The sequence below is a fragment of the Callospermophilus lateralis genome, chromosome 4 (assembly GCF_048772815.1).
Source record: "Callospermophilus lateralis isolate mCalLat2 chromosome 4, mCalLat2.hap1, whole genome shotgun sequence".
In the NCBI taxonomy this organism is placed as follows: Eukaryota; Metazoa; Chordata; class Mammalia; order Rodentia; family Sciuridae; genus Callospermophilus; species Callospermophilus lateralis.
The window spans coordinates 33,668,460-33,693,316 of NC_135308.1; the positions used below are offsets into that span (position 1 = coordinate 33,668,460).

Sequence of the window (24,857 nt, forward strand, 5' to 3'; positions counted from 1 at the left end):
CTAGTAGATGGACAACAGAAATGATTGCATATCTCTCCTGCCAGGTTGTTTGATGCTTGTGTTGTTGGAGGTGCCACAGCACTGGAGATACAGTCTGGAATGCTGAGCCACGCTGTAGAGGCTAGCTGCCCGGGGAAACATCCAGCACCACTTTGGAGTTGGCTTGAGTGGGAAAAAAATTTTGGTTGTGGTTGTGTTCTCCAATGCTGATTTAGGGTTCCTATTTTTTAGGTCTCCTAAGTCACTTACAACTCTTGTCATTTGCTTTCTGCCACCCCAGATTTTGTTGTGCTTATTTATCTGTTGACCTACTCTTTTTCCTTTTGTATTTATGCTTTTTAAGAAAACCCTTTTGACTGGTTTTTAGAGAGAGTGTAGGTAAGTACATGCACTAAATCAATACTGTTCCTTAATGATGGATTTTTTTTTCTTCCCAACTTTTTGAAAAAAATGTCAAACATGAAAAAATGAAAAGAGTAGAATGAATAGCTGTATATGTATTTCCACTTGGGTCTGACAGTTAACATTTTGCCATATTTGCTTTGTTTCTTCCCTTTTATCTGTTCATGTGTATGTGCAAAGGCATGTGCAATATTCTCCATATGTGCACATGCATGTGTAAAGTAAATGTATTTATGTTTACTGTTTGCTGTAACATTTGAAGGTATGTTACAAATATCATGGCTCTTCACTCCTAAATAATTCAGAATATATTTTCCAAGAATGAAAATACTAACCTACGGGCTGGGATTGTTACTCAGAGGTAGAGCACTCACCTGGCACGCGCGAGGCCCTTTTGATCCTTAGCACCACATAAAAAAATAAAATAAAGATATGTGTCCACCTATAAGTAAAAAATAAGTATTTTAAAAAAGAAAATACTATCCTAGAGAACCATTATCATACCTATGGACATATTAAAAATAGTTCTACAATATCATCTAATATCCAATGTATTTAAATTACAGAGTTGTTTCAAAAATTCTGTATACCTTTTTGTCCCCTTGAGAATTGGGACTCAGTTGAGATAAACATGCTGCAGTTGCATGTTATTTTTCTGTTGGACTACAACAATTAGCTTTTGATTTTCATATTTATGATTTTGCTCTAAGTTAATCTAGACCATTACTGGCACATACAGAACTTCATTACTAACTAACTAAAGATGTGGCCCTTATCTATAAGGAGATGTTAGTGACAGCATATGGAAACAGATTTTATTTTATAAAGAATTTTAATGGTTTGTTTTTCAAAGTCACGTGGTACTAATCTAAAACTTAAGCCATGCTTTGCACAATTTATTAACATTTAAAATAAAGAAGTAGTGTTTATCTTTACAGTGATGAAGAACTGTGTTCGGAGTTCTCCCAGCCCACCCTGTTTCACCTTGCAAACTTCGCCAGCATTCAGGCACATGACTTTTTGTTTCCTTCAAATTGAATTTGAGTCTAAGCTCAAAGGGCATGCATTTTTGTTTATGACTAAGGGCTGATCTCTGAAGTTATCAGACATTCCTCACATTCCATATGTCTAATTTTTACTGCTTGGAGGATCTGGTACTATGCCAGAGGAAAATAGAGGCTAGAGTGCACAAGGAAATACCACCAAAGAGTCTCCACATAAGTTATAAAAATTCAATCGGTTTAACTGGTAAAGCAAATGCTAGGTATGGAATTGATTTGTGGCATGTAAATGTTGTTCCTCTGGCTGCTTAGGAAGCATTTCTTAGTTTTCTGATATTTGATTCTTGAAATTCCAACCCAGGCGGTTTAAAAAAAATTCAATTCTTTCAGTTTGTGTGTTAATTGTACTTGGGGCCAGGACGAGTTGTTTTTGCAAAACAAATACTTGCAAAAGCCTGGTATCCTGGGAGTGACTTAGTATGTGGTTGATGGGGTCATCAGGATGTGGAGGTCAACAGAAAATAGATTCATTGAACATGTGTTGAATGAGCACTGATCATTGTTCTCTCTGCTAGGGATTGTAGTGGTGGTCATAGCAAACTGTGGGGAGGTTAGGGTGAAAGATAGTATCAGTAAGAAATAAACTGGGTGATAAGATAGATACTATTTTAGATGAATTTGTATATTAGTCAACACTGCTGAGGTAATGAGCAAATTATAAATCTTGGTGAATTCTATAGCAGATAACTACTTCTTGCTCATATTATATCAAGTCAACTAAAGACTAAAAATAAGTAAAATAATCATGTAAACCATAAATTACAGGCTTGATCATTAAAAATGTGTTTGGTCACTAAATGTTTAAAATAGTTCAGATTTGTCTTGGTCAAAAATTACATATACCATAAAAGAATCAAATTAGATTCTGATGTTAATAACTTAAAATGTAACTTTTGTAAGATTAATAGAAAGTAATTTAACACAAAGAATTTGAAAAAGCCCTTTGTTTCAGAAGCTTTAAATGTTTGTTATAGTCTTTTGGTGTTACTTAGATTCAAGATCAGCTTGGTAAAAAGAATGTTTCCTTTGTTAAATAAAACATATAAAATATGTGAACAGACATTCTATAGAAACTGACTATAATCAAGACTTATTTCTAAGTTTAAAAAGCTTCAGTCACTGTTTCAAAAAAATCAGTTATATTTATGAATGCAGACATAAATTTTTGCATGTCTTTAAACATTTATCTTTGAAATGAAATGCTGAAATGCTTTCTAGCATATGCTTTTTCTCCAGCATGAGAAGCTGCAGGTGCACGGAGATTGTCTGATTCATTTACCTTCCCAAAACTTTCTTTGGAAGCAGTCTGACATGGTTTAATTGTCTGGGAATCTGGTCAAATGCCTTCATAGTCTTTACATTATGGAAAGCCTGTGCTTATCTGTGAATCTCTTTCCTACTTTGGGACCTTAGACAATCACTGATAGTCAAATGCTAAATAATTCCATTTGAGTCAGTTATGTAAAGATCTCTTAGTAAAAGACCAGGCTGTGCTAAGTGCATCACTATGCCATCAGGAAGATTGTTCAGTTAAATCTGGCAGGCATGCAATGTTCATGTGGTCAGACCAACAAGGTGTGTTTTTCCAGGCAAAATTGGCAGAATTGGGGATGTAACTCAGTTGGTAAGTGCTTACCTATCATACACAAGTCCTTGGGTTCAATCCCCAGCACCACCAAATGTGAATATTGAAAGAATGATCAAGGCTTGCCGTTGGAGAAAATGCCCGTTTATTGAGGCAGCTCTGCATATTTATAGAGCCCTGGATGGTCTGACAGTTATGACAGTTTAATGGTTGAACGGTTTGACACTTGGCATGGGGTGCTTTCTGATTGGTGGGTAAGGATCATATGAGTCAGCAGGGCTAGTCTGATTGGTGGGTAAGGATTATGTGAGCCAGCAGGGCTAGTCTGATTGGTGGGTAAGGATCATGTGAGCCAGCATGGCTAGTCTGATTGGTGGGTAAGGATTATGTGAGCCAGCAGGGCTCACCATTGGATGGCTCTTCTCGGGGGATGGGGAAGTTAGTCTTTGGAGCCGGGCTGACTCCCAACAAACATTATGTGATTCATTATGAAATTCATTTGCTTTGTCTTTAAATGTTAATAATGATTATGAGACTATAAAAAAGGTAAAAACCATAGGATGGAAGTAACCAGTTATCAAGACTTGGTTCTTACAACTCTCCTTTCTTACAATACCTGTGCCTTTAAATCAGGGAGGCTGATACATGGTAGGTAGAACTAAGCATGATGTAGCTGAACAATTTTCAGAAGCAGCAGGCTTCAGGGCTGCAGAACCAGCAGCCCCGCCGCTCCCCCCACCCCCCAATCATGTAGGATGGCCATAACCACTTTCCTGCAGGAGCTGCTTGCCATCCTTTGTGTATATGTATAGCTATTCGACAGGTAGCACTTCTAAGGTTAATTTTGTAAACCTGCACCTGAGCAAAATACTTGTCAGTCTTTAATCTAAGGTTTATTCATAGATATTCAGTTAAGTGTTGTTGGGGTACAATTAAAATGTTTATCAGTACTGACTGTATGGAAAGGCTAAAGAAATAGTGATCTAAGTAAACTTAATAAAAAATAAGGTGGCAACATGAAAAGTCATATTGTTGAATGAAAAATGCAGAAGAATACACAGTATTTATTTACTTTAAAAAGACAACAATATGTATTTTCTAGGCTGTATGTAGAGAAAAGTCTGGAAAGTCACACACTACTTGTGTAGAGGATATTTTTAAAGAGAGAAGTATGGGAATCTGAATGAGAGCTGTACATCAGATGGAGCTTGAGTGTTATTTACATTACTTTAATATTTTACAGGGATATGTTTTTATAATTTCCTAACTCCAATTTTTCCCCCAAGTGGTAGGCATTGAACTCGGTGCCTTAAGCATGCCAGGCAAGCACTCTGCATCTGAGCCACATCCCTGGCCCTTACTACAATTTTATATAAAAAATATTTAAATTTTTTTCAAAGAACTAGCCAGCTGCTGTATGGAGAATGGATTGTAGAGGGACAAGAGTGGAAATGTAGCAACCAGTTAGGAAGTTTTGGTGGCAATCCAAAGAAGAGATGCTTCTGGCTTTAAGAGAAAAAGTTTGATTAGAGTGGAGAGAGAAAGTTGTGTGGATTGAGGCCATGTTCTGAAGGGTGAGCCTGCAGGACTTTGATGGGTGGAACATGAGGTTGATGGGGGAGGAAGGCATCAAGGATGACTGCATCCTGGGTTGTGGCTGAAGCATCAGTGTTAAGATCCCAAGATAGGTTTGTTTGAGAGGAAGAAGTAGTTACTTAGGGGAAATCGAGTTACTTTTCATATGAGTCACATTAATGTGGTTATTAGACACCCCTATGGAATTATCAGGTAGATCTACCTCTAATTAATCTGAAGTTCCACAGAAACATCAGCTGGAAATCACTCTCAATTGTTTTCCATAAGAAACATCTGTTGAGCACCATGACCATGCTATGTGCTGGGAATGCAAAGTTGAAAAACCATTAGGAACTCAGTGAACTGAATAGTCAAGTAAACTAAAAAATGTAAACAGCATGAAATATTTGAATGGGAAAATGTTTCCAAAACCAAAGCTTTATGAAATGTCACTAAATAGTGACCACCTAGGGAATAGGATGACTTCCAATGAGAAAGATGATGTTTTAATTAATTTTAAGGAAACTGAATTATAAAGGAAAACTGCAATGGTAGAACTGAGAAAGGGGCAGGAGGTGGAAAATTGCAGGGAAGAGAAGATATTTCAGATAGAGGGAACTGCATGTATAAAAGCGTGTGTTTGCTGCCTATATAACAGGCTAACTGGTTTTCCCTTGACTTGCTATTGGTAGATTTTTTCAGTAGTTCATATCATTGGAGTCTGCATTATAGATGTCCTGTTTCAGCTGTGAAATAGTTCTTTTCTCTGCTACCTTTTCTCATGATATCCTGGTGTTAATGAAGGTATCTTGTTGTAACTATTTTTTTCTTTCTTCTCTGATGTTTGGTATTTGTAGAACACTCTGTCAATAACTTGTGCCAACTGTGTCATGAAACCTGGCCCTTCCCACCAAGCTTGAAGTCTAATTGATTTTTCTCCTCTCCAAACTTAGGCTGGGATGCAAATGTTCACAGCAGCATTATTCATATCACAATAACTAGAAGTGAAAACAATCCAAATGTCCATTAACTTGTGAATAAGTAAACAAAACATGTATATCTGTACATTGGAGTAAATTCAGTCATAAAAAGATTGATACATGGAACAACACGTTATACCTCAAAAACACTATGATACATGAAGGAATACCAACAAAAGAAACCACAAATTTTGTGATTCTGTGTCAGGAAAACTCGAGAGAAGACGAATCTATAAAGACAAAGTAAATTACTGGTTGCCTGAGGTGGAGGTTAGGGTTAGGAGTGACTGTAAACAGATTCAAAAGATCTTTTGGGGTTGACAGAACTGCTAAACTGGTGCTTTTTGCAGCATACATTTACTCAGAATTACTTTGTACACTTAAAAATGGGAAATGTTTTTGGTCTGAAACTTAAATTTCCATAATACTACTTAAAAAAAATAGAAGTTTAGAATTATTCAATTCCAGGATGACTGACAAGTTGGCTAGATTAAGCTTCCCTGTGGTTGTAGTGATGTAGATGTAGAGTGTGGATGTAGATGTAGTGATGTAGAGTGCTTGCCTAGCATGAATGAGGCACTGGGTTTGATCCTCAGCACCACATAAATGTAAAATAAAGATACTGTGTTCACATAAAACTAAAAAATAAGTATTTTTAAAATATCAATGATTTTTGTCTTTAGACTTGACCCCCATCCCCAGGATATCTCATGTACATGCAGATATCTCTCCTCATCCCCTCCAAATAACATAAATCTAAAACACATTTGGTCTCAAATAGGGATAGTCAATTTGTAATAATTAGATTATCCCAACCCCAGAGACAATATCTAGAGATGGTAGAATGTGCTTTCATTTCTGTTGTGGGGGAGAATGCAAATTGGTGAAGCCCACCAGGAGGAGAACATCTTATCAGAATTAAGTAATTTAAAAGTTAGCTAATAGGGCTTTGGAAACACTTCTCTAATGCATATTGACATTTTGTACCTTAAAAAATGTGAATATTCTTTGACCAACTACTAGAGTTTATTCTAAGAAATAACTAAATATTTACAAGCATATTTATCTTACATTAATTCTTCTTGAAAACTAATGTCAATTGATGATTAGGTAATTAACAGGCTATAATCCTTTCAATGTATGCAGGTATCAGAAGACTTAAGTAAACTTATGTATGCTCATTGGAAGAGTCTAACTTATATTTCACTACTTTAAGTCTTAGAAAATTCATATAATATGAGACTGTTTATGTGTTTTTTAAAAGGATATGAATTTATGGCCTGGAAAAGTTTCAAAACATTGCAATAGTTATCACTCTGTAGGAAAGTAGAGGGATTTTAATAATAATATCTTATCCTAACTATAGTATATGAATAGTTTGTTTAGCCTATTATCAATTTTATAAAATATGCACATTTTTATTATGTATATGAAGTATATATTTATTTAAAAAATATAGCCTGGAAGGAAATAGCATGTTGTTAACTGGGATGTCCCTTTATATTGTGGCTAAGGGAATTTAAAAAAATCTTCCTAGTTCTATAAGTTTTAGTAAAAGTAATATAGGTTCATTTTAATTATTGAATTAACCTCTTTAAAAGAGGGGTTGAGAATAATATGGAACTGTTCACTCAGAACAGTTCTTCATTGCTGACTGGAGTACATTCTCCAGAGTGAATACTCAAGCTTCTTCAGTCTTTATTCTTGAACAATTATTACCTGTGGTGAAACTATGTGTTGTTGAACCACACAGGTTGGGGAATGAGGTAGCTTTGGTGGGTTTTTGTTTGGACAATAATCCTTTAAGTCCTCTTCCTCTTTCAAACAGTCCTACCCCCTTGGCTGGCACAGCCACTTAAATTCTCAAACTATTTTCAAAACCACATAATCCAACAAGCAAACATTTCTTGGCTCTGAGGAGAGAAAAACGTTCAGGTTAAAGTGTTTGCTTGACTGCTGTATTTCTTCTATGGTGTAAAGCACTTTTGTTTAAAAAAAAAAAACTTGTTGAATTACTGAAACATCTAAGATAAATTCTATTATATCCATTTTAACTAAGAATTTGTTTTTGGTTATGCTATTCATTATGATGGATAATGTAATTATAATAAATAAAAATAAGTCATAAAACCAAATGTTTTAATGCAGTACTAAAAGATTTTCTCCTACCCTGTCCCAGCTGTCAGATAATATATTTGTCAACTATCACCTTAGTATCAATTTTCTGTTAATATTTGAGTAAATACATTTACCATTGTATCTATATAAATATTATGTATACTTATTATTATCTTTTTTTTTTTCTGTACTGGAGATTGAATTTACCACCAAGCTGCACCCCCATCCCTTTTTAAAATTGAGACAGGATTTCCCTAAAATGCTAATTAAGACTGGCCTTGTACTTTTGACCCTCCTGCCTCAGCTTCTCAAGTTACTGGGATTACAGGTGTGTACCATCATGCCTGGCTGTAAATGTAAAATTTTAAAACACTATTTTACAGTTCTTCCATCATATCATTGTTTTTTATTTTTGCCTTTTTTCCTAATTAGCATCCATTCAATCAACATTTATTATGTGCCAACTTGGTATGAGGTAGGCATTGTGCTATAGAGACCGGAAAGAACAGGGCTGAGAAGAGAGACAGTAGTGTAGTAAGATGCCCCAGCTGACAGCTTACTCTTGGTAGATGAATAGGTGGGACAGAGTTCATGAATACTACACAAGTAGCAGTCCTAGGCTAAATGGAATTAACTTTTAGATATTATTATTTTTTTTGTTACTGGGGATTGAACCAGGATTGCTCTTCACTGAGTCACATCTCCATTCTTTTTTATTTTGAGACAGGGTTTTACTAAGTTGCCTTACGTCTCTCTAGGTTGGCTTCGAACTTGCAATGCTACTGCCTCAGTCTCCCAAATTGATGGATTACAGGATTGTGCCACTGTGCCCAGAAATATTTTAAATGTTTTTTCAAAATACTGCCAACTCCTTTCTTACAGATTGTTTTGAGTTACAGAGTAACTAGCAATGAATGAAAACAACTGATTTTCTCACATCTTCACCAGAACTAGGTTTTTTCCACTAAGACAAAGGAAAACAAAACAAAAACTTATACCTTATTAGGCTTAAAATTAAGCCTGTCTGGTTCTTGTTTTATTTGGCATATCTTTTTATTATTAGCAATATTGAATATTTCCCCATGTTTTAATTATTTTATTACCTCTTGTGAAAATAGTTTATTCATTTGTAATCTTAACTTTGTTATATACCTGTTATTATTTTTTAAAATAATTTTTGAAGTGAAATTTACATAACATAAACATCCTTTTAAAGTGAGCAATTCACTGGCATTTAGTATAATCACAGTATTGTGCAACCTCAACCTATATTTAGTTTCAAACCATTCCCATCACTCCATAGGACCTATTAGGCAGTTTGAATTAACCCCCTTACTTGAGAACTGGTTATTTCATATAATGGAATTTCATGATTTATAACCTTTTGTGCATTCCTAGGTTTTTTCACTTACCTAAAGTTTTGGAGATGTGTTAGGGTCTATAAACAAGTCAAGATGGCACCTGGCATTTTGTGAAGTAACGCCAGCGAGCCATTAAGTGTGGAGATTCCTTATTGGTTGACTGCTGTATCTAGTTTATGTTAATTAAGATAAGCTGTGTGAAATGTATATATACCCCTCCTGTCCTACAATAAATGGGTCCCACTCCTGCTGTGTCAATCTACACAAGTTGCTACGCTCCCCCCCCCCCCCCCCCCCCGGTTATTTTGCTGCAGCCGGACTGCGCAGAGATGCATCTATATTATAGCATATAATAAGTAGTATAGGGCTAAATGATACTCCATTGCATGTATATAAAACAAATTGTTCATCTGCTGATGGAAATTTGGGCTGCATTCATCCTTTTGGCTGTTGTGAATAATGCTGGTAGGAACATACATGGACATGTACTTATTTGTGTACATATTTTTATTTCTTTCAGTAATAGACCCAGGAATGGTATTGTGCTCATATAATTTTATTTCTAAGTTTTCGAGGAAATACTAAGCCATTTCTGCAAAGGCTGCACCATTTTACATTCCCATCAAGAATATACAGGATTCCTATTTCTCCACATCTTTGTCAATGCTTGTTTATTTTCTGTTTTTTAAAAAATAGCTCTCTTATTGGATATGAGCTAGTACTTTACTATTGTTTTGATTCGCATTTTCCTAATGACTAATGATGTTGAGTATTTGATGCTATTTTGTATATAAATGAGAAAACAGAGGAAACAGAAAACCTTGACATTGATGAACTTATTTTGAAATTAGCTGAATGTTCTTCAAAGAAATGTTTGCTTATACTGAATGAGGTTGGGGTTGGCCGTATAGCTCAGTGGTAGAGCACTTGCCTTGCATGGGTGAGGCACTGGGTTCGATCCTCAGCACCACAAAAAAATAAATAAATAAAAATAATTAAAAAAAAAAACACAAAAAACCCTAAACTGAATGAGTTGGATAGTTCCTAATCTGAGGATTACTAAGCCATTAATTCTGTTTAAGTATTTCAGTCTGTTATTTTCATAACAGATATTTCTGAAGCCAAGTCAGAAGCAATCCAGGTTTGTTTTTAAATTGAATTGTTTTTCATTTTTCTATCAACTGGTTGAATTATGGATGCAATATGTGCCTTTTCAACAGTGGTTCTTAAAGTGTGATTCAGGTGCCACCACCTGGAAATGCAAATTCTCAGGACCCATTACAGATGTAGCAAGTTGGAAACTTTGGTTTTTTTGAGAAGTACTCCTTTCAACCAACATTTTTAGGTTGATTCTAAGTTCATTAGCACCAACTTTTTTTTTATCTCAAATAGGCAGATAATATAAACAGTTAAGTTGGTTTCATTTTATAACCTGTTTAAGAAATACATACATAAATTATGTCATTTTAGAAATAATTTTTTGGACCATGAATAACAACTGTAATGTAAAAAAGAGGTAAGTAATCTGTTTTAGTCAGCGTTTTTTGCTGCTGTGACTAAGGACTCAACCAGAACAATTGTAGAGGAGGAAAGGTTTATTTAGGGGCTCATGGTTTTAGAGGTTGAAAGGCAAGTGAGATGTAGATTTAACCAAGAGATTTTATTGGGGTGGGGGTGGAAGAAGGGAAGAGGAAGAGAGCAGCAGCCCAAAGGGGAAGAAAAGGAGAGGAAGAGAGCAGAGAGCATGAGCTTGCAAGCTTCAGCTTAAGAAGGGTTGCTTGGCGACTTGGCAGGTGCTGATTGGCAGGGTGACTTAGGAACGGGCGAGCTGACACTGTGTCCCCTGGGGATTGGTGGAGAAAACTTTTGACTTTGGCGCTCTTCAGAGAGGAGGGGGAGGGGTAAAGGATTACATGATGTTCTTCTGGAGAGTAGGAAACTTAACTTCAGCGGGGAGAATCCCGATGGGGGAAATAAAACCAAAAGGCAAGATCTCCCACACCCCCAACAGAGGTCTCAGTCCAAAAGTGGCTGGCTCTGTTCCTCAGGGCTCAAGGTGAGGCAGTACATCATGGCGGGAAAGTGTGGCAGGGGGAACCAGCTCACATGATGACCAGGAAACAAAGAGAGAGGTTTCCACTTGCCATATACAAATATGTACTCCAAAGCCACACCCCTAATCCTCACCTCCTCCAGCCACATCCTACCACTTCAGTTACCACTCAGGGGATTAATTCACTGATTGAGTTAAGACTCTTACAACCCAGTCATTTCTTCTCTGAACCTTCTTGCATTGTCTGACACATAAGCTTGAAACATCCAAACCATAACATAATCCCAGTGATTTGGGAGGCTGAGGCAAAAGGATTGCAAATTCAAGGCCAGCCTCACTGAGATTTAGTGAGCCCTGTCTCAAAATAAAAAGAGCAGGGGTAATGTACCCATGGGTTCAGTCCACAGGAACCCTGCCCCCCAAAAAAGGTAAATTTTTTTTTAAAGCTACCTTATCTCTTTCGCCAAATAGTGAAGGAATTTAAGAGTCATGTGCCTTTGATATGTGTTTTTCCTTTTATTTGTGATTAGACTTTGCTTTTTATTTCTTCAGAATGTCCATGTGAACCTTTGCAGTGTGAAGGCCCAGGCAGCAGATTATGCAACCACTACTGCCTTTAGTATAACTGTTGATTAGAGGAGAGGTATGTGTTGCCTAAACATGAGTCTTTGATTATAGATAGGTTTTTATTTCTGCATAGAATATTCAAATGAAGATTAAAATTATGTGTATTTTATGGAATTTTAGGATTTAACTCACATTTACAAATATTAAAGCTTATGTAGTACATGATAAGCATTTGGTAAAAGTTTAATATTACTAGTATAATTATTATATGTAAAAATTGAGTCGTTTTACATAGACTACTGTAAACATTGAAGCTTTTGTTACATATCTGGGTTCCCAAAACCACCAGCATGAGCTTTGTGTTCTTTCAAAGGTGAATATTGCTTACAAGAGTATATTCATGGTCAGGTGTGGTAGCACACATACAATTCCAGTTACTTGGGTGGTTGAGGTAAGAGGATCCAAGTTTGAGGCTAGTCTGGGCCACTTAGGGAGATGCTGTCTGAAAATCAAATTTATAAAGGGCTGGAGGACTGCTCATTGGTAGAACACTTGTCTAGCATGTGTGAGGCTCTGGGTTCAATCCTTCATACTACCAAAAAAACCCCACATATATAATATAATATATTTATATGTGTGTATATATTTTATTCATGAAGTAACTGTGGATTTAGGTATTAGGTGGCAGAAAGGAAATTGTGGTAGGGAGGGCCTTCTGAAGTCCTCCAGATTTAAAATCTCCAGCTTAGGGTCAATGAATGATTAGGAAAAAAACATCCAGGGAGTAGTCAAAAAGTTTGAGAAAAGGTTTTTTTTTTTTTTAGGATGGGGGACTGAATATATTTACAGACTGAGGGAGAAATATTACCTAGGTATATCATAGTAATTATTTTCTTCTTATCAGGGTCACAGCATAAATGGGTCCTTAATTTTATATGTCCAGTTTCTGAGGATGTTATTCAATTTATATTTTGTAATTTGGGTAAGAATTCAATCATAAAACTTTCAATATTTACAATTATATATTTAGTGGTTTTACTTATTAGTGCAGAAAAGATATTTTGTAGATATATAAAATAAAGTATCAAACTGACTTTTTTATTAGTCTATATTAATTATACAGAATAAGTCCCCTTGTTTAAATTGACTTTTAAAGTAAAGTTGCCAAGAAATTTTTACATTAAAATTTTTAAAAAATATTTATTTTTTAGAAGTAGTTGAAACAATACCTTTATTTTATTTATTTTTATGTGGTGCTGAGGATCGAACCCAGGGCCTCACACGTGATAGACAAGCGCTCTACCACTGAGCCACAACCCCAACCCCAACATTAAAATTTTTTGGAATGGAAACTTCTGAATTATTCACTGAGTTCATAATTATATCTATCCTTGCAGTTGTAATTTAGTTTTATAACAGTGACAGTTCAGTGCTTTTTATTTGTTGACCAGTTCCCAGAAAAAGCTGAGTTATTTCCAAGTGTAACCAAGTTACCATAACTTGTAATCACAGCACACATTCTGATCCTTTTATAACTTCTTTTAATTATAAGAATAATACACATATTCTTATAAGGTGTAAGATCTCTTTTTTGTCACTTAAACTTGCCATTTCTATACCTTCTCATTGTTCATTTCTTCAGACTGTGTGTGCCTATGACAACATTAATAAAGGTGTTAGGGAAACAGGGTTCTCAAACAGAATCATGTGCAGGGCAAGCTGACACAGGAGCAGAGTATTACTCTGGTCAGCTTTAGTGAGGTAGTCAAAGAGATATTTTTATAGGCAGTGAAAGTAGATATGCCACTATCTCTACCATGAAGATTTTTTTGATAGGATATTTAATTCCTTTATTAAAATTAGCATCAACTTTTCCTGGGAAACTTATGATATGAGATCTAATTTGAGCACAATTTTTTTGGACTCAAATTTACTTCATGATTACAAAACAAATATGGCAAGTTACCATTTTGAGGCAGGTTGCTTAACATCTTTTTAGATTCATTTCACTCATTTAACATTGAAGCTTATGAAAGAGAATAAAATCATGACATTTGCAGGTAAATGGATGGAGTTAGAGAAGATAATGCTAAGTGAAGTTAGCTAATCCCCAAAAAACAAATGCCTAATGTTTTCCCTGATATAAGGAGGCTGATTCGTAGTGGGGTAGGGAGCGGGGAGCATGGGAGGAATGGAGGAATTCTAGATAGGGCAGCGGGGTGGGAGGGGAGGGGAAGGGAAGGGGAATGGGGTTAGAAATGATGGCGGAATGTGATGGACATTATTATCCAAAGTACGTGTATAAAGACACGAATTGGTGTGAACATACTTTGTATACAACCAGAGATATGAAAAATGGTGCTCTATATGTGTAATAAGAATTGTAATGCATTCCGCAGTCATATATAAAAATATTTAATTTAACAAAATTGAGGCTTACCATTTGCCAGGTGTTATATTGTCTAGTTCTTATTTAAACTTCACCGTGTACCCTTTCCTCCTGACCTCTTCGAAAAAAATAAATCAGGGAACTGGGGCTTTTAAAGTTAATAACTTGCCCTAGTTTGTGCAGTGAGTAAGTCATAGAACAAGGAGTTGAATGCAGATTTCTTTGTTGCAAAATGTCAAGTGCTTAACTTCTAAGCCAGTAGAATGACCTGGAGAGCATATATTACTGGATCCTAGAGTTTCTGATTTTGTAGGTTTACCTTAGAGTTCCAAGTTTTTTTGTTTTTTTGTTTTTTTTTTTTTTTGATGCTGCTGGTCCTGGGACTGTATTTTGAGAACTACTGTTTATATCTGACTTGGTTCCTCTTAGGAGTTGAGGGAGAACTCACATGTTGTGTTTGTGTTGATAATCATTAATATTGACTGTTTACTGTGAGCTAGTTACTATTCCAAATTAATTCCTTTTTATCCTCACATCAGTCTTAGGAAGTAATTAAATTGCAGGGAGAGGATGTATTATGTGGGAGGGGTATGAAAATAAGAGGATGAAATTGAGGTAGAGAAGTCTAGTTAAGATGTCTTATAGTGTATTAGTTTAGAGGTGGTTACCCTCATTATTGCTTCTGTCAGCTGAGCTGGTTTCAAAGACCAGTAGTCTTGGAGCCATCTCTAGATTTCATGCAATGGGGAGGTTGAAAGAAAAGGGAACCTTTCTTTTCATCCATTGGTCTTTCGTGTCTTTGGAGGATGGTTATAGACTAGGCCTGGGAATCCTTTACATGTCACTCTCCCAGTAATCTGAAGGGTAGATAATGTACTTTGTTATTCTGATGAATGATGTGGTTCTGGAAGTAACCCATATTTCAGGTGAGCTATGAGACTTTTGATATTCATTAACACAGATAAAAGGGGTTCCAGGATATCTCCTATATAAGACCCATGGTATTGATGCCAGTATATTAAATTAGAAAGTATGTGGAATGGTGGCAGCCACCCTGCAACAAGGCATTCACTAATCTATGATATTAGCCTGCCATCACTGCTCCAGTAGCCTGGGAAAATTCCAAAAGCAAATACAAAGGGAATTAAAAAAAAAAATCTATAATTATGTCTGAAATCTGTATTTTGCTTAGGAAACCAGGTAGTTTCCTCATGGGTTTTAAAGAAAAAAAAGTTTTAAAGAGTAATTAGTATTAAAGAGAAAGTATCTTAGAAAGTAGTTTTAGGAGAAAGTGTATGGCAGTTTGAAAAGGTGAGATCATATTGGTATATTAATACTTTGTGTTTGGTTCTGTTAAAATTTTCTTGAGTGACTGATATATATGGGATACTTATAAAAGTAAGACATGTTTTCTTTCCTGTCAAGGAAAGCTCATAGCAGATCTCACAGTTGAGTGTTTAGTTGATTTGTATAAGAGCATTCAAATTTGAAATTAGTATAGTTTGTTGCATATATTCTTATCTTAGAAGTAATGATATCATTTTAATGATACCAGTGCTTGAATCCTGGGGCAAAGTTTTATTTTCAATGGGACAGCAATTTTGCCATAGAATTAGAGCTAGATCCCAAGCCTCCTCACTTTCATTTGGAGTTCCTTTTGCTTTGAGATGGCTTGAATTATTAATTGAAGAGATTTATTTCCCAACCTTAAGCTGTGAACTTTCAAAGAGGGATAACAATTTACTCTGCTTTTTTGGATATTCATGTCTGTATTTTATCCTTGTATGTTTTCTCTTTCTTTAGTATTTCAAATGCATTAGTACAAACTCTGGAACTAATCAAGAACAAAAAGGAAATGCAACCTAGATACTTAACTTGTGATTAGAATATTGAATTTTGACATGTGGTCTGATGGAAAAAAAATCACAGTGTATTTATTCTGGTTTGTTGTAGGTTAACGAAGCCCTTGTCATTTGCTGATTGTGTTGGGGATGAGCTGCCTTGGGGATGGGAAGCAGGGTTTGACCCTCAGATTGGTGTCTACTACATCGATCACATCAACAGTAAGTTTTTTCTTTTTGCTGAAAGCAAACATTTAGAAAAGAATCTCCAAAAATCTGTACTTAAATAAAAGGGCATACATTTTACAAAGTGAATTTCCTTATTTTAAACCTCCATTTTCTTAATGATTGATACTTAACTGAAATGCCTGTTTTGGTATTTGGGGCATGTGTGTGAATTTGCATTATGGGGAGGGACAGAGAGGGAGAAAGAATGTGTGGTCTGGCTGGCTGTTTGCATTACAGGGAATGAGTCTTCTTCTCTAGTGCAGGTCTAGGACTCTGTGAAGATTAAAACAAACAAACAAACAAACAAACAAAAAAAAACCTGTTGGGTGACTTGTTTACAACCTCTGCATCTGATAGGATGATTCTTCCTTCACTAGTGCTTGCCCAAAGAAGAGTTGGACATGGGCATATGCTGTCTGTAGATGCAGCTGGTGTGGACTAGGTGACCTGGGGGAGGAACTGGCACTCACCAGCAACTCTGGAAGACAGAATACATGTGGGAGAGACTGGAACGTTTTTCTTCTTCCTGTTTCTTGATTTCTTTGTGGCAGGAAGGAAAAGTCTCGTTTTTAACAGCTTTTAGATCTGTCATGGAAAGGTAGGGCAGAGGACCACTGTGGCCATGAACACCTTTTTAAAACACATACTTGAAGTTTTTTTTTTCTTTTTAAAAAATATTTGTGTGTGTGTGTGTTTACATGACTATTTCTTTATTCAGCCATTTAAAAATTCTTTCAGAGAAGCATACAATAATTACAATAATTACAGTGACCATTTTGCTTATTTCATTTAAGAATTATTATTTTGATAGATTTTGAGAACTTTGTAATGAATTTTTTCTTATTTCTCTTAGATCTACTCTTACATTAAAATTTTACAAATTTTACTCATTAGGAATAATATCAGTGTAGAAAAGTATTTTATTTCATATTATTCATTAGTGATGGCTTATAGCAGCCCTGTATTAGGTATGTGATACATTTTTTGAGAGGCAATAAATAAATAAATAGATAGATAGATAAATACCCAAATGAATAGCAGTGATTTCTTACAGGTAGATGAAGTGGAGGAATGGAAAGGAGCAGACACTTTGAGGTATCAATTCAGTTTTTCAAAGAGCACATAAAATTTATAATCTGTGGTAGAGAATATCTGTGTGGTACAGATTGGGAGTCAGTTTTCATGCATATATTAGCCCAACCTAAATACAAATAACAATTTTTACAAGTTGTTACTTCAGTCTTTTATTTTAATGATTAAAAAAATATCTTTTTTGTTGAAATATTATCTCTTCCTGAAAATTTCTAAAAATTCCATGAAGAGGTCTTTAAATGTATGCATATGCGTGGGTGTGGATGTTTGTGGTATTGGAAGATCAGATAAACCTTTCAATGGAATATCTGAAATGTGCAGCTATTCACTCTTACAGTTACTTTAGGTGAATAAGACTTAGCTCTTTTTCTTTAAAGTATTTGGGAAACCAGAAGCTAGCCTAGCTGTACTCGTTCAAAGGAAATAAGTTCTCATGATACCAAAATAAGAAAAGGAATTCCCTTTGCTTCCCTCCTACCAACTGCCAACTCTTTGGTATCTAAATCCATCTTGCAGGGCTTGTTCTTCTTTCTCAGTGAAAGAGGTATTTGAGATCCTCCACCCCCACCCTGTGGATGACCTCTTAATCACTTTTATATACCATCCTTCTCTCCTGTGTTATATCTTTCCCAGTTATTTTCTGGTTTTAACTCCCCTCCGCCCACCCTTTCTAGTGATTCTTCTGTCTTAAATATTGGAAACTGTCAAAATGGAACTAAACCAAACTACAAAAGAAAAAAAAAAAGTAACAGTAAATTTCTCCCTACCCACTCAAGATCATCCTGCAGCCTAAATCCCTTACTAGCTATGGTAAAAGCCATGATCTGCTTGAACTTCATGTTCTCCATTGTTCTCCATCTCACAGAAATCATTCTTGCTGGAGGTCACCTGAGACCATATAGATGATCAAAGCTAGCCAAAACTGTAGTCTCATCTTCCTTGTAACTGTGGGTTATTCCTTGGGTTTCGTGGCATTTCCTTTTCACTACCTGCCTGCCGCAGTCCAAGTTTCTCTTTACCTATCCCCTCTTGTTTCTGCTATCAGGACTTCTGTAGAGCCTGCAGTTTCCACCTTGCAGATTTTCTTGGGTGATAATTTTAGTTACTTCCTTCAGGATGTCAATTGTCAAATTTGTCCCTTAACTTTCAGATGGATGTATTTGATTTCTTACTATAGGATTCCTCCCCGTCTGCCCCTTGGGCCCTTTCCATTTTAATCTCCTGCCCTACCCCAGCACTGGAGGATCCTCCAGCAGTATCATTTGCTTCCCTGGCTTTCGGCCTTTCTGTATGTCTGTTGGTCTAGCCCCTGACCTCTCTTCCCAACAACACCCTAGGTCTTCCCTTTGGACCAATTGCTTCATCCTTCCAGGCTTGGTCTATTCAGGTGCCGCTGCTTCCCAAAGGTTTCTGCAACACATGCCTGGACCTCATAGGTCTTCCACTCCCATCTAGATTTGTTGGCCAGCCTGGGTATTTTTGTAATACCAGGTATGTAGGATTTTAAAAAAAAACTTCATCACATTGCATTTAAAGTTGTTTATATGTTTTTCTTACTAAATTGTGAGCTTCTTGAGGGCAGTGATTGCAACTTTTATTTCTTTATCCTACTATAATTGATTAACTCTTAAATATTAAAAGAAAGGAAGAACTTATTATCTAGCTCACAAAATAAAAGCTCATTTTAAAAAAAGGAATTAAAGTATATTTCAAATGTAAGTTGTACTTCAGAAAGCACTATTCTGAATATATAAAAACTTGATTATCAGAATATAAATTTTAAGCCTACCATTTTTCTTTAGTATGATAATTGTAACCTAGTGGCCTGATGGATTTATTGTGCCCTAAAGTATCCAAATTACCCACAACAAGTAGTTTATTCACTGAAAAGGATCTGACCCATTATCTCATTAATCTTCAAGACATTTCTGTGAAATTTTAGAGAGCAAATGGTATTATCTTCTCATAACAGCTGGTCCACACATATGTTGTGTTTTGGCATTGTATAGTTTCAGCATTATTTTCTCTTTATTTAGATAAAAAATGAAATAAGGAGTGTTTGGTTGTTTTAATACTATTTCTCTGAAACACTCTTAAATATTTAGAAGAAAAATTTGACCTTGACAGTGATAGTTACTTCAGGCCTTTTGTGTTTTATTTTAGCATTTACCTTTTAGTGGGTATGTTATGGGAATATAGACATTGATGGGAGTGCTTGCATCTATCTAGAAGTTAGTTGTGAGATACTATATGTAAGGTTCGGATATTATTAATACAATCAAAAGAAAATCACCTTTTGGTGGAATCAAAGTTGTATCATAATTTCTTTCTTTCTTTTAGTTACCTAGGTGTTGTTTGCATACATGAAACTGCACAGATGTAGTGTGTTTTCAGTGAACTTTGACAAATACATATTTTTTTGTATCCTCCATCCCAATCAAGATATGGAATTCCATCACCTCAGTAAGTTCTATCCTGACCCTGTCCAGGCAGCTCTTCCCTAGTGTTTCAAATATTGTTCAGATTTTAGTTTTGCTTATTCTAGAATTTAGAACTTCCTTAGATTTTAGGAATAGATTCTTTCACTCAATGTGTTTTTAAAGACTGTACTACTGGGGCTGGGGTTGTGGCTCAGTGGTAGATCACTTGCCTAGCATGTGTAAGGCACTGGGTTCGATTCTCGCACTGCATATAAATAAATAAAATAAAGGTCCATTGGCAACTAAAATGTATACATAAAAAGACTGTACTACTGATTCAAACAGTAGCATAGAAGAAGAGAATTAGTGTATTTGACAATGAACCTACATCCAGAACACATAAAGAACTCCTGAAAATCAGTGTTAAAAAGATAACCCAATTTAAAAATAAACAACAAACTTACATACTTCTCAAACAAAGATGTAGCAATGGACTTAGTTTCATTTATGATATTGTTTACACTGTAGAATATTTCCTTTTTATTGCTGAATAGTATTCTACCTACCTGAGCAAATCAGTTTCAAAAATCTATTTTGCAATTTTATTTTTTTCCAAGTTTTAGCTATTATGAAAAAGGCTGCTATGCACATTTGAATATCTTTTTTTAAAAATTGTGGTAAAAAATTCAGAAGTTTATTATGTTTTTGTTTTCTTTTTTTTTTTTGGTGGTGTTGGGGATCAAACTCAGGGCCTTGCAGATCTCCAATTCATCAACCATTTAGAAGTATATAATATATTACTGTTAATCCTATGCACATTACTGTGCAGCAGATCTCTAAAAGTTATTTAGCTTGCAAAACTAAAACTCTATACCCATGGGACCAAAAGTTCCCTTTCCTGGCAATCAACATTCTAATTTCTGATTTAACTGAAGTTTGACTAGGTTAGGTGTCTTGTCTGTTTTTTTGAAGTAAGCATTTGTTTTTAAGTTTTATTCATGTAATAGCATAAGACAGGATTTCCTTTTTTAAGGCTCAATGACGTTTTTAAGGCTCTCTAGTAGTGTGTCCTGTAATTTCTTTACCCATTCATCTGGTAATGGGCACTTCAGTTGCTTACAACTCTTGGCTGTCATGAATAGTGCTTCAATGAACAGGGGTGTGCAAATACCTCTTTGAAATCCTAGCTGTAAATGTTTGAATGAATACCCTGAAGAGGGATGTCAGGATCATAGTTCTATCTTTAATTGAGAGACCTTTACTGGTTTTCCTACTGGCTATATCATTTTTACACTTCCACCAAGAGGGCAAATGGTAATATTTTCTCAACATCCTCAAAAGAATTTGTTATTTTTTTATTTCCATTTCCCTGATGATTAGTGGTGTTAAACTTATTTTTTTCAATTTGTTAATGAGCCATTTGTATATATTCTCTGGGAAAATGTCTAGTCAAGCCCTTTGCCCATTTTTAAATTGGGTTTATTTATTTAGGTGCAGTTGTAGGAATTCTTTGTATAGTCTGTGTATGTATTCTTTAGCAGACACACACACACACATACACACACACACACACACTGAATATTTGTTTTTCTAGTCTTTCACTTGCCTATTTATTTTCTTAGTGGTATCTTTAGAAGAGTAGAATTTTAAATGTTGGCAGAGTTCACTACTCACTTATTTTCCTTTTAGTGCTTTTTGTTTCCTAAGAAATTTTCCAGGGTTGTAAAGATAGTCTCCTATAATTTCTTCTAGTTTTAGCTTTTGCTGTTAAGTATATCCAATATGAGTGAACGTTTGTTCATAATGTGTAATAAGGGTCAAGATCTCAGCCGGGCGTGATGGCACACACCTGTAATCCTAGCTACTGAGGAAGCTGAGTCAGGAAGATTGAAAGTTTAAGGCCAGCCAAGGCACTTAGCAAGACCCTGTCTCAAAATAAAATATAAAGGTCTGGGGATGTAGCTCAGTGGTAGAGTGTTTGCCTAGCATGTTAGAGGCCTTGTGTTAAAATATATAAAAGATGGGGTGGCATGGGGAGTTGAGAACTTTCCCCTCTTATATATATCAGAGGAAGTTCTAGTACCAATTTTTTCTCCCTGGCACAGGGCATTAAACCAAAGGGTGTTTTTATCAATGAGCTACATCCTTAGCACATTTAATTTTTTATTTTGAGGCAGATCCCACGAAATTGCCAAGCCTTACATCAAAATTGTCCTCCTGCTTCAGTACCATCTGTTAATATGACTTTAATTTCCCCAATGAATTGATTTAGAATCTAGGTTGAAAATCATTCAACTGTGTATGTGAATCCTACTCCATTCCATTTAATTATTTGTTTCTTTTTTACTCTAGGACTACATTTCTATACTTATTGTGAAATATGTTAAGTCTTGAAGTCAGGTAGTAAAGTCCTCTGACTTTGTTGTTCTTTTTTTCAGTTTATCTTGGTTATTTTAGATCTTGTACATTGTTAAATTTATTTTAGAATCAATTTATTATTTTCCTCAAAAGAGTTTGTTAGAAATTTGATATCTATAGACAGTTTGGGAAGAAAGCTATGACAAAACCATAAATATTGTATAATCTGCCATTTAAGTTTTCTTCAGTTTCAGCAAAGGTCTGTGGTTTTCAGGATAAAGGTCATCTTTTGATTTTTCATTCAGTATTTCTAGATATTTTTATTTTGGGGGATGAAATTTTACATAGTATTATAGAATCAATTTTTAAGCACATAATTTACATACAATAAAATGTATATTTTAAGTGTCTACCATCTCAATCAACATAAAGATTTCTATCATAGGAGAAATTCTTTCCCCTTTGTAGTCAATCCTTCCCCAACTCCATGTGACTATAGATTAGTTTTGCCTTTTCTAGAAATGCATGGGAATGTGTGTTAGATCCATTCATGTTGCATATATCAGTTGTTTGACCCCTCTTATTCCCGAGTACTATTTGATTATCTGAAAATACCTGAAATCGTTTGTTTATTCATCATTTGATGGGTGTTTGGGGTTGCTTTCAGTTACTTATTATGAATTTAGCTATTGTGAACATCTTTTTGTGGGAATATGACATCACGTTTAGCATAAAGACCCCAGAGTAGAACTGCTGAGCCATGTTGTAAGCATTGGCTTCAGAAGAAATGGCCAGAGAGTTCTACAAAGTGGTTGTACTATTAATGCTTGAGAGTTCCAGTTGCTTTAGGTGTTGTCATTCTAAATTTTATCAGGTGTGAAGTGGTAACTCATTGTGATTTTACTATTGTGTATCTCTGTGTTACCTGTGAGCCCTTGTTTCCCTGAATGCTGAACTATAACACCAGAGAAGCACACTGAGGCAAGTGTAGAGTGGAAAGTGGAAGGCTTTATTAAAGGATAGGAGAAAAGACTTCCTCCCAGAGGAAGAAAGGCGGAATCCCTGGAAAGGGGAGGTCTTCCCTTTTTTATATCTAAGGTCATTTTTTAGTCCTCCCACATTCCTGTCCTTTGTTTCCCCCTAGTCTGCAGTGATGGAATGCAGGTGGGAAGGCCAAAAGGTAGGAGATTTGTGGACTGATGGGGCAGGGAGGAGTAATCTGGGCAGGAAGGGCCTGGGATGGTTTGATTAGCACCTCCCTGTTTGCTGTGAGCTGCTTCATTAACAGTGCTTTAGGATGGGTTCTGGGCCTTGTGGAAATTAACATTTCAATTTCCCCAGGTGTTGTTCTGGTTTCCTGGGCTCCGTTCTCAATATACTCTTCATTTTCTTTATCTTACTCTTTTAGAGCCGATTTACCTAACTACACTAACTACCTATCTTTAAATTTGGCTTCACCTGCAAACTTGAAAACTCGGTATCTCTTAATATACTGTCATTCGCACGCGTGAGTGTGTGTGTGTGTGTGTGTGTGTGTGAGTGAGAGAGAGAGTGTGTGATTGTATGTGTTGTGCATATATATTTTTTGTTTGTCAAGAATTGGTTCATAACTTTCCCCCATGTTTTTATTTGGTTATTTGTTTGTTCTCTTATTACTGACTTGTGAGAATTCCTCATATCTTCTATATTAAAGTCTTTTGTTGTGAAATCTTTTCTTCTAGTCTGTGACTTCTCATTTTCTTTGTGGCAGATTTGAAGAGATGAAGATTTTAAGTCCAGTTCTGCATCAACAAAAATGGAGAACACACTGCCATGTGGTTGTTTTTATTTCTTTCTGAATCCTCCTTGCTCTTATTTTTTGGAGTCCTCCTCTGTTTGTCATCTGTATTCAGTTCTTAGTTTCTAGTTGCAATCAGTGGGAGAGATTAGATTGTGTGTGCTTACTCCATATGAGTCTGAACCATGCCCCTCAATACCCCCCATAAACTAATAGTTTATGTTTTTCCTAAACAGAGAGGAAGTATTGCTCCTACAAGGGAGAGGTCCCAGATGGGTAGTCCTGAACCACTCTCTTTTATATGAACATTGAAGCAACACATGTGCTGAGATTCAAGGAAAATTCCTTAAGTTTTTACAATTTTCATATGGACATGGTTGCTTTAGATGGAGAGAAGTAAATTTTGTGCCCTTCTATAGCATCTCTAACCCATATCATCCTGTAAATTTTACTAGGCAGGTATGCTATTAAGATATTTATCAAAGAAAAATTTTAGTTGTTTAGTATCCAAGTAAACATCTTAATTTGGTGGAAGTGATACTAACTTCTGAAAATGTGATGGTTTATATATTGCATAAATTTGTGAAATTTAGGGATTTCTCAGGCATTATTTTCTTCCATGTGAATGCAGATTTTAGAGAGATGATTGTGCCTTTCTTCTTGAATCTGTTATTTCCCTTTACTTCAGACTATTTCTTCTTTTTCTCTTCATTTCACTCATTTTTCTTTTAAATCATGTCTTTCCCCTGAGATATGAGCTTACCCTGTTCTTTTTAACATGCACTTAAAAAAAAATCTATAATAGTGTTTTCCTTTGCAATTACTATGAAGACTCTTCATCTACATTTTAACCTCAGATAATCTTTAATTTTTTTTTCTTTATTAACCAGTGCGGTGGCATATGCCTGTAATCCCAGAGGCTGAGGCAGGAGGATAGCAAGTTAGAGTCAGCCTCAGCAACCTTGAGGTGCTAAGTAACTCAGTAAGACCCTGTCTCTAAATAAAATACAGAAAATAGGGATGTGGATGGGGCTCAGTGGTTGAGTGCCC

General features: G+C 35.6%; 1 protein-coding gene across 3 annotated transcripts in view; it reads left to right on the forward strand.

Moving 5' to 3' along the window:
• The window catches only part of Wwc2 (WW and C2 domain containing 2), a 216,702-nt gene that overhangs the window by 75,674 nt on the left and 116,171 nt on the right, over positions 1-24,857 (forward strand). For 2 of the 3 annotated variants that reach the window (XM_076853680.1, XM_076853681.1), the window contains exon 2: positions 16,045-16,154. In XM_076853680.1, the coding sequence (XP_076709795.1) occupies positions 16,045-16,154 (110 nt within the window). Of the gene's footprint in view, positions 1-11,717; positions 11,779-16,044; positions 16,155-24,857 lie in introns of those variants that run through there. The other variant, XM_076853682.1, reaches the window with a different exon arrangement.